This window comes from Olea europaea, unplaced genomic scaffold (assembly GCF_002742605.1).
Source record: "Olea europaea var. sylvestris unplaced genomic scaffold, O_europaea_v1 scaffold164, whole genome shotgun sequence".
NCBI lineage: Eukaryota > Viridiplantae > Streptophyta > Magnoliopsida > Lamiales > Oleaceae > Olea > Olea europaea.
Genome location: NW_019234052.1, coordinates 660909 through 671606, shown reverse-complemented (window position 1 = coordinate 671606; position 10698 = coordinate 660909). Strand labels below are relative to the sequence as shown.

The window sequence follows — 10698 nt, the reverse complement described above, 5'->3', positions numbered from 1 at the left end:
AGCGGCTTTGTTATAGTAGTATAGTTTGATTGGGAACTTATTGTAACATGAAACTCTTCTAAAAGTTTCTTCAACCACAATCCTTTACACATTCCTTGTGCTACCGCTCTAAAATCTGCTTCAGCACTACTTCTGGCGACTACATTTGTTTCTTGCTTCTCCATGTTACCATAGCCATACATAGGTGCAATATTCGGTAGTCGATCTTCTACCTTTTGTGGAACCTGCCCAATCGGTGCGAAAACTTCTACATCTTTTCGTTCACTTTACTTGAAGAATAGTCCTTGCCCCAAGGATCCCTTCAAGTATCTGAGTATCTTGTCGTCTAATTCGAGATGAACTTCCTTTGGTTTGTGCATATGTTAGCTCACCATACTAACTGTAATTGTGATATCTGGTCTAGTGTGTGACAAGTAGATTAATTTACCTAATTGATGGTATCTATGTATGTCCAATGAGTTGCCTACATTCTCAATTTTCTTTCCTACTTCAATTGGTGTATCACTTGGTTTGCATCCAAACATTCCAATTTCGCTAACGAGGTCAAGGACATATTTTCTTTGCGAGACGTTGATGTCCGTTTTTGACCTTGCCACTTTCATACCTAAGAAGTGTGGTATTTGTCCCAGATTTTTTACTTCGAATTTAGTGGCTAGACCATTCTTTAGTTTCTCCATTTCTACCATATTGTCTCTCGTCAAAATTATATCATCAACATATACAATCAAGATTGTTTTGGTCCAATCATCATATTGTTTAAAGAACATAGTGTGATCTGATTGTACCTATTGATATCCTTGCCTCTTCAGTACCTTTGCAAATTTGTCATACCATGCTCTAGATAACTGCTTGAGTCCATATAAAGACTTCTTGAGCTTGCAGACTCAATTCCTCTCGTTTACCGTGCAAAAACGTGGTGGTATTGTCATGTAGACTTCTTCTTCCAATTCTCCGTTTAAAAATGCATTTTTTAATGTTTAGTTATTGGAAGGGCAAATTTAAGTTTGCTGCTAACAAGAGAAGTACATAGATTGTATTCAATTTTGCCAACAGGTGCAAATGTCTTTGTGTAATCAATCTCATAGGTTTGTGTGTATCCCTTTGCAACGAATTGAGCATTATATCGTTCTCGTGTCCCATTAGCTTTATATTTTAAGTTGAAGACCTAACTAATCTATTACTGCTTCTTGAACAAGACAATTGCAAATTGGGAAATTTGCATCTAAGGTCCCACTCCTTTCAAAATGGTGCGAATAGGTTTTAAACCTTTAAATATAGCAGATATGACCTAAATCTTTTAAAAAATGTTGTAGGACCTGTAGACAGTTTCATGTCCAAAAATTCATTAGTTAACTAAAAGTCAAGCGATTGACCAATTTTTAGAAGGGAAAAATGGTGATTTTACATTTTCCATTTAAAAAAATTAAAATAGTCAAATTAAAAACCAAAAAAAGCAAGGAAAATCCTTTCATCTTCTTCCATAGAAAATTTCTCCCACCCTCACCCCACTGCCATTAGTCTCCACCAAACCTTCAAAAAAAAAAAAAAATGTGACCATCCTCTCCCCTTCGCGCCACAAACAATACTAAAGTACGTTGTCAAATTAGCTTAAATATTATTTAGATTTCTATTTCTTTTAGAAGATTCGATAAAACAAGATTAAAAATGAAGATGAAAGGGAAATTTTTTGATCTAATAGATCCAATTTTGAAATTGGTAGGATATCACCACCATATATGAGCAAACTAATCTCTGAATACCCGGTGCACAGTCATCCCTGGATCCCTCCACCCTAGGCCAAAACACTGTCCAAGCCTCCAAGGCTTCAAGTTTCAGTTTTCACAATATATATATGTTGTTTCTGGAGTTTGAAGTTACTCCTTCGAAAACAATCCGACAGAATCACCTGAATGTAAGAATTTGATCAACAGGATCTAAACAGTAATTCGAGTCCACCGATTTCACGATATTTCCTTAAAACGAATTTGCTGCCTTCAATGGTGCTAAAGGCGTCCAGCAATCGTTTCCTAGAATAGAACAAATTTTCGTCTCCTACGAAAGCAGCACTGCAATCTGTAGGAGTTCCAACGAACTCAACAAAGTGTTTTTTACTTCGAGACAATATCAGAACGAGAGAGAGGGAAATGAGATTCAAAGTACAGAAAGTTTGCAATGAAAATGGTGTGTATTTTTTGGTAGAAAGGCTGGCTATTTATAGACTTGTTCGTGGCCATTCAAACAGTCATCACCTTTCAGACAAGCCTCAAAAAGTCGTGTCTGTTAAGTTGGCTGTTTGGTCGGTAAACAGTCGACTGTTAAAAGAAAATAAAACACCCGGAATAAGCCAAAATTTAAATTTCATATTGTACCCAAGAATTTGATTATTTACAATTTGGCCCAAAAAGTTAATATAGTGTAAAGGTCCACCCGTTCCTGCACGAATCGGACTCGGACATGTGCTCGTGTCGAGCCGGCCGGTCGGACGGACGGTGACGGCGGCGCGCGCGCGAGTTTATGACCGAACCCAATAGGATATAGATCTTCCCTCTTCCAAAAACTATTGGTACCCCTTGGGGCCCAAACCCAATTCCAAACTTTCACCTTATAAACTACACCAAAGTTACCTAACTTTTCTATGTGGGATAAGTGTTTGGAAAATCAAATTCTTCCATAATCCTTAGTTTATGTGGGTTAATTTAACACTTAATATTTCATTCAATTTTAAATGGTTTTCGATAAATAAATATTTCACGTTAATCATCTCACGGAGTAGAACGTGAATGTGCTAGGTCCCGTATTAATTAAAAGGTGGGTCCCACTGAAATTTGGGCTCAAAGTTGACCCATTAACCATTTTTTCCAACAATATATATTGTGAAAATCTTCCCAATCTCTTTACTATGCATGGCAGAGTGGAAGTGGGGGTGGGGAAAATTTCTGCAGAATAACACAAAAGAATATCTCTTTCTTATTATTACCTTTTTTAATATTTTAATAGTTTTAGTTGGGAAATGTACCATATTTTCCTTTAAAAATGGTCAAACAAACTTTTAGTTGACTAATGGATTTTTGGATAGAAACTCTCCAAAAGTCCTCATACCATATATTTTTAAAAGGTTTGAAACGTATCCACTCCAATGTAAAGGTTCAGTGCCTATATGTACTATTTTGAAAGGTTCGGGACCTCCTCTACAAATTTCCCTTGCATATATGATATAATTGTAGCGTTATTCATTGCTAACTATGAACTCACTTGTGCTCATTAGACTAGTTTAAAAAATGTGACTTGACTTAAACTAGAAGTTCATTTCTTTTTGGATCCACATTACGCAAAGCCATGGCTGATTTGTCTGTGCCTCTGACTGTAACTTGTGTCATATTACTGTTTTTCCAAACATTTAGCCTTGTTTGGTGTAGCTGAAAATCAGATATTTAGTATATTTTGATAAAAATTGATGAAATGTTTGGTTTAAAAGTTGTAGGTCCCATGAAATGTGCATTTAAATTTAGTTGTTGACTTTTACTTATATTTCTGTCAAGATTTTAATCCACACCAAACGTGCTTGTCTTCTTCTAATTTGTCTCTTCATTAGTTGTTTGATATGATTTTGATTAATCCTACTACAATGGTCAAAAATTGGATATTTATTAGTGAGGCACAGTATAAGAAGCATAACCATGTCATTCAATTCCTATTTTTCACTAATTAAGTAGTTTTCTCAGTGCTCATGCTCTTTCTAAATTTAATGTTTCATGCGGAAGTTTTGGTGACACTAATAACAATAATGCAGGGCATTTCGAAGAAAAGGCGATGCCGAAGTGTTTCCGCAGGACTCCAGAGAAGCTCCTAAGCTACGAATATAAGCTTATGGACAAAGAATAAGTTGATCTACATTTACTTAATTGCTAAAACATTTGCATATTTTCTTAAAATAGAACGTGGAGGTACTTTTCTGTTAATGAGGCGGCTTAGATTGATTCTGGTTTGGGATAATAGGATGGTAATGAAGAGTCAAAGAGAGTAGGTCAATTCTTTCTTGTCTGTATAGAACCAAACGCTATGTAGTATGTACTACTTGATAAGTAAGTTCCATTTGATAAAATATATCTCCTCCACAATGTTTACTTGTTATTGTTTTAGATTTATAGGTGGTTACTATATATAGAGTCGACTCCATCTTTTGATCATTACATGGAGATATGAGAAACATAGTTAGAAAAGCTCTCTTCGCTCGCCTCATGGTTTGCTCTAGTCTGAACTCTGAATTGTGATCACCTGGTGAGTTTGTTGGAGCTGGACTGGGTTTTTAAGTCATATTCTACTTCCAGTTTCTTGAGCTGGAAAAGATTTCTGGAGTGAACTTTGTTTTCTTGAGTTTTAGCCTATTGTTTTATCAAGTGGAAATGTGGTGCATTCGAGTATTGGCTAATTGGGATTTTTGAATCTAAAAAGAGGCTGATTTCTTTAAATTTTTGTTGGTTGTTATTCTTGCATTGCATACCACTAACACAGATTGACAGAAGATGTAGGCGTTGAATAATTTCAATGTTTCTTATTTTGTTAGGTCCGCACCCCTAATGTACATCTCTAAGCCACAAGATTAGCATCGACTAAAATGCAAAAATCTGATGTAAACTTGTCCTCGTCATGATCAGTAACTCGGTCGACATTGAAAGACCGTGAACGATGATTTTATGACTGAGAAAAATGAGAAATTTAACGAGGCAGAAATAACGTTTATTCATCAGTAGAGACCACCATAGATCTAGTTGACAGTTAGCCCTTCAATACATTGAATATTTTATATTTTAAGAAGTATTATAAATTAGAGATTTTATTGCCATTGAGACCAATGATCTCTACTAAGGTGAATGGTGACTTTTTCAGCAAGCATTTTACTTTTATTCGAATGAAATGTAATATATGATCTAGTCATCGTAACATTATGAAGAGCAGCAACAATACTTAGAATATAATGTGAGATTGCCTTCCTGTTGTGCAAACAAATGTGTCCCACTAACTATTAGTGTAGATGTAGGCTTTTATAGTTGATGTGATTTCCTCTAGAAGGTCTAATGCTTTTTTCGCGAGAGTTATTAGCTTAGGCGTATTAGACACCTGACGATAGTTCCATTATCTATGAAGTTTGTTAGACATTGATATTTACTAGAGGTGGTTCCAATACATTAAAAATAGCATGTATTTGGACCTATTATGACGAATTCTACCAAAATATTGAATTTGAACCTGGATGACTCAACTAGGATGAAGTTTATTTAACTTAGTCGATTGTGTCAAGCTCATTTCTTTAAAGATGGTTCCTTCACTTGGCAAAAAGCTGGCCTTCACCATGCTAAGTCTTGATACCTATAGAATGAACATGATTCACATGTGATGACAAACTTGTGAACCTATATAATATAATTTATGACTTTTCGGAACCACTTTTTAGTTAAAGAGCGAAAATCATGGAGGTGTACAATTTTTCATTGACAAGAAAGGACATGTTTGGGTTTGGTAAGAATAGTCACTTAGATCCCAACTAGGTGAAAATTGCACAATAAAAGCAACTAGCGAGCGTTCTTCCATGTTTATGAGCATCCAAGACCGATTGTTCTGTTGGCTCTTAAATAATAAATAATAAATAATTCATTAACAAATGATGACGCCCTTCTAGCTAAAGTTTAGAGCACTTGGCACCCATAAGTAAAAACAATTTCCATTCTCCTAAGGAAAGATGTTTTTCAAGAACAATGCTAACATACAAGACCATTTCGAAGGCCATCTACAATCAAAATGTACTGCATTCATTTTTTCAATCATAATTGAGTTACAAATAGCAACCATAGACGTCCTACAATACATAGAGAAATTGAAAAAAGAAGTCACTGTATATTCTTTTCATCTACATATAGTCTTGCAACCAACCTCAAGCATCTAGATTGACTTGCAGCCAATGTGCAAAATATCGTAGTGGAAAATATCTCAACCTTGAAAGAATCTGAAGATAATTTATCACTGGAAAGTTAAGGACTGCAACTTCTTTTCATGAAATTTGGCCCTCCGAAGAGCATCCAGGGCCTCGGCTTGCTTTCCAGAACGTTTTAAGCTCACTGCCTTCACCTTCTCTGCCTTGATCCTTTCAACTAACTGCTCTCTCTCTCTCTTCATTGGCATTGCCAATTTTGATATCACAGATTTATTTGACTCAGGTCTTTCAATGCTTTGGGGCTTAGTTCTGGTGTGTTCCATTCCAATTGAATTCAAAGCAGACAGAAGTTGTGGGTCGAGAAAATCCTCAACACTAACATCATCCACTGATTCAGCATTTTCAGAAGTCCCTGTTTTATTATGTGCATCCAACTCCTGCAATTGGGATTCAAGAGCTTTTGCCAGTTCAAATTCAGCATCAGCTTCTTCCCTTCTACCTTCCCTTCGTAGCTTAAGTGCTTGACGTTTGTGACTAAGCGACTCCTGCTGCAGTTTAAACCGATCACGGCCAGACAATGGCTTGGAGACTGACTTTGGACTGGCCTCTTTCCTTTCTACAGAAGAGACATCAGAGGCTGATGTATAACTAGAGCTAGTGTTAGGATGAGATCTATCCTCCTCCATGCGCTTTTCTAAGAGCTTTGCCTTTCGAAGCTCCTCCTTCGCTTCCACTAATTTCCCCTCTCTCTTCAAGGTGACAGCCTTCCACTTATGTGCCATGATATCTTGTTCAAAGGAACTTGACTCAAGTTGAGACATAGTTGCTTGAGTAGAGTTTGGCTCACGAATATGTGGCTGCATGGATTCACGAACTTCTGGTTTCTCCGCTGTGATCTTATTTTTGCTTCCTAAATCTTCGACGAGGCTATTGAGGCCATCCATCTGAAGAGAAAGGGCATTTTGTGAAGCATCCACGGAAGAATGTCCTCCACTATTTTCAGTCAAAACTTCTTTTTGTATTGGTACTTCAAACTCTTGCAACTGCATCTCCAACAATCGGACCAGTTTTAGCACTTCATCTGCCTCCTCAACCTCTCCTCGGCGTCTCAGGGCATGAGCTTTTCCTTTTAACCCTAAAAGTTCTCTCTGAATATCACTCTTACTTTTTCTAGATGTCCCAGTCTCAAAGTTGGCATTGGCCTGTGTGACAGAGGAGACTGATGAGTGACCAGTGTATTTAGAAGCACTTTTATTTTCTTTGGAAGAAGTGGTTGGAACGTTTTCATTATTTTCCTCCTCCCACCCAAAGTTCTTCAAAAGTGAAAGATAAGTAGGATCATTCATGTCGTGATCTTTGACATCTGTCACTTCTGCTTCATTTCCGAGATCAATTGTTGTAATATTGGAAGTTTGCTTATTGCTAGCGCTTGGGTGATCGACTTTGGGAGCTTTATTCAGCTCTTCTAGCTGCTCCTCAAGGACCTTTGCATTCTTCAATTCTTCTTCTGCCTCATCTAATTTCCCTTCCCTTTTCAAAGAAAGAACCTTCTTTTTCAGGGCAATAAGCTCTTTCTGGATCATCAATTTACTCTTTGGTGATGATTTTCAGCCTGTATCTTTCCTGTCATTTACATTTTCAACACCCACCTTGATAGGAATGAAAGGTCTGTCCGCAGATTGGGAGATTGAAACTTTCTGAAGTTCTGCGTACTCCTGACCCATTGAATCAGTTCCATGAGAATCAGAACTCTGAAGTTCCATTTCAAGTACTTTTGCCTTCTTTAACAGTGCCAATGCCTCCCTAGTATTTCCCACCTTTTTCTGATTCAGAGCTTCTCTTTTCAGAGATTGGATCTCGGTTAATAATGATTCCCTTTTAATAGGTACAACCTCAATACCAGAATCTTCTGAATAAGTAGGGTCCTCAGTCCAGCCTAATGATTTCAAGGCCAAAGCAATCTCTGGATCGCCCATGTCCTCAGCTTTCACCTCAAATATGCCATCTACACCAACATCATCAGCAATGCCAACTAAGTTATCAAAATCAAAATTAATATTGTGTTTAAACTGTGCCGACAAATCATCATGCTTATTATCATCCATGCTACATATCAACGCAGAAAGTTCATCATCAGAATCCTTGGCCTCACCCAAAAATTCCTCTTCCTCAATTTTCCTTTCAAGAATTTTCGCTCTCTTTAATTCTTCTTTGGCCTCAGCAAGTTTCCCTCCACGCTTCAGCTCGAGAGCCAACTTCTTATGAGCAATGACCTTAGACTTATCAGTGCCAACAACTCCCTTCTCCGTACTAGGATTTTGAGATATTTCTTCAAGAAGTGAGGAAAACTCACCCTCCGAACTCATCACTGCTTGCCCCCTTTCACCATCAAGAAGGTCGACATCTGAGCATCCCAATTCTTTGAGTTCGGAAGCAAGATCATCCTTTTCTTTGCTCTTCCGAATGGGGAGCTTATTATTCTCACCAGTTGATGTAGAATCATCTTTAATTTGCTGAATTTCATTCATAGAACTGGAAGAGGAAACCATTCTACGTCTTTTTTTCAGAGATAACTCCAAAGCTCCGGCCTGTCTTTCAAGATCCTTTCCCTGTTTAAAAAATCTTAAGGCTTCTTCAGATTTTCCTCCTGCTTTCAAAGTTCTGTATCTCTTTTTTTCAACCAGGGCTTGTTGACGCAAGTCTTCAGGAGTAGCAGATACCACTTCTGCTAAAGCTTGAGCAGGCTGATCAAAAGAAATACTTCTACCTATATCTCCTCCATTCGCAGTGGATGTTTCCTTAACATTCGAACATGACGCGCTGCCTGTCAGTTGTGGACCAGAAAGCATATCTTCATTAGCCAGAATCTGATTCAAAATTTCATCCTCTTTATTTGATGCAAGTTTGGAACCATCTGCAAGGAGTTAAAGCAATATGGTGTGGACTACATTATGTGAAACAGTATAGCTATCCCATTTATTGAATCACAGAGCATTTTGGAATGTGCCACATCTCGATTTTCAAGGCATTCCTCTTTGCATTCACCTCTTTTCTTAAAATGAAAAATAAATACTGAAACAGCAGATTGTAGAGGAAAAAAGGTCTAAAACTTGATCCTTTCCACTTTCAAACTTTGATAGACACACATCTTTCTTTCAAGCAATCAATGACTAATTAACGAAATTCTAGATATAATATGTCAACACATCATAAAAATCCTCAAAAACCAAAGAGATCTTTTATTTTATTTTATCTTCTCATCAGGTAAAAATCAAATATCTAAAGAGATCAAGAAGAGACAATGAAACTTGAGGATTCAGGCATTGTAGAATGTATAACATAGGGTAATTTTTTATTCTATCTTTATCACTGAAATACAAAGAACAGCAAAATTTATTCAACAAGCCGAATCATTTATTGCTATCAAATCGCGTAATACACTTAATGCTTGGGTCATCTTTTTCCATTATAACCTACTCATGAAGAACAGATTGAGAAATTCATTCTGAAAGATGGTCAACGTTCTTACCATGTGTATAAGAAAGAAAGGGATACGAAAACGGATCTTTTAGGTAAATGTCAAATGTAATGCTAATTCCTTCTAAAGTATTGGCAAGCTTGTTCCTTATGCGAGAGTGATTGCCACCAGGACTTGTTAAATCACTGAGAGCTTACCATTTCATCCACACCCTTGCAACACTAAAATATTACCATTTAGTAATATATTTGGTCTCATGACAAATTTAAAAACTAAAATCTTAGTGTAAAAATACATTCTAATCTGTAATGTTATTCCAACCACAATTTACCTAATTCTTTCAACTCAAAGTCAAATGACAAATAGAAGAGAAAAGTTAGCTAACCTTACTTTTCAATGTCACCTCTGCCCTTTTCTTAAACTAGAAAGTGATAGTGTGACACTTCTCATCAACTTAACATACATAAAAACGCACGAGTAGTTTATTTTTTGTATAAAATTGTAGGAATCCCTTTTAAATTCATATATAGTGCAATGCACGCATCCTTATATTAAAGGATAATAGCAAAGAGCTCCTTAGAAATGAACAAAGGAAACAGAAAAAGAAGTGGAATTTATGCAGCACCCAGAACTTCAAAGCAAGATTTTAGCTTTCCATTTACTAGAAGAAACATCACATAAAAGAACTTGAGCGGCTATGCACGGAACCATTATTTAAACCTCAGACAACAACAAATCTAAAAAAGCATACCTTTTCCAGCTTTAGCTTTATGCCCATGCCGCATTTTGAATCGTGCTGCCTCTTCTAACTTTTTGCAGGGTTCACAAATACGCAATGGTGAGTCACCTTGTCCACGTAACACCATCCTTAGCTGGGTACAGCTATTGCAGAATAAGCCTCCACACCTGCGACAGTGGTGCTGAAGATCCATTGAGAACATCAAGACATCACAAGGGCTATTAATAACTTGATAAATATAGAAAATGATGTCAAAAAACGTGTCGAAAACCTCCATGAGTAGAGAAGGATCTACGAACATATATCTGTGAGAATGGTTCAGTAAAAGTTAACCACCAGCTATCTTTGCAATACTTTATTGTATTTCAGAGTGTGATATCTTAACGTATCCGACCCATAAGTAGCACTTAGCAGAAGAATATTTGTGGATACATGGCTATATTACAATCTTATTTTTTCATCTCTCTCCCCCTTTAATTAGTCTCTTAATCACCTCACAGTGGCAATTTAACATGTGAAATATTAAAGTACAAATTGACTCCTGTTTTAGGA

General features: G+C 36.8%; 3 protein-coding genes across 4 annotated transcripts in view; 1 reads left to right on the top strand and 2 right to left on the bottom strand.

Annotated features, from left to right (window-relative positions):
- Nucleotides 1-4139, top strand: part of LOC111377334 — a 5743-nt gene extending 1604 nt beyond the window's left edge. The window contains exon 2 of the mRNA XM_023000412.1: nucleotides 3791-4139. Coding sequence (XP_022856180.1) covers nucleotides 3791-3850 — 60 coding nt within the window. The 3' untranslated portion in view covers nucleotides 3851-4139. The remainder of the gene's footprint in view (nucleotides 1-3790) is intronic.
- Nucleotides 4140-5256: 1117 nt separating this feature from the next.
- LOC111377339 (spindle pole body component 110-like) lies at nucleotides 5257-7512 on the bottom strand. Its single transcript, XM_023000418.1, has 3 exons — nucleotides 6020-7512; nucleotides 5803-5854; nucleotides 5257-5367 (listed from the first exon to the last, which is right to left on the bottom strand). The coding sequence occupies exons 1-3, from the start codon at nucleotides 7510-7512 to the stop codon at nucleotides 5257-5259; spliced, it is 1656 nt and encodes a 551-aa protein (XP_022856186.1).
- On the bottom strand, nucleotides 7500-10690 carry LOC111377332. Of its 2 annotated transcripts, none has more exons than XM_023000410.1 (2): nucleotides 10159-10690; nucleotides 7500-8843 (listed from the first exon to the last, which is right to left on the bottom strand). In XM_023000410.1, the coding sequence occupies exons 1-2, from the start codon at nucleotides 10445-10447 to the stop codon at nucleotides 7537-7539; spliced, it is 1596 nt and encodes a 531-aa protein (XP_022856178.1). In that variant the 5' UTR covers nucleotides 10448-10690; the 3' UTR covers nucleotides 7500-7536. The 2 variants fall into 2 exon arrangements, with proteins under 2 accessions (XP_022856178.1, XP_022856179.1); XM_023000411.1 differs by having other exon boundaries at nucleotides 7500-8753.
- Between the last annotated feature and the right edge of the window lie 8 nt (nucleotides 10691-10698).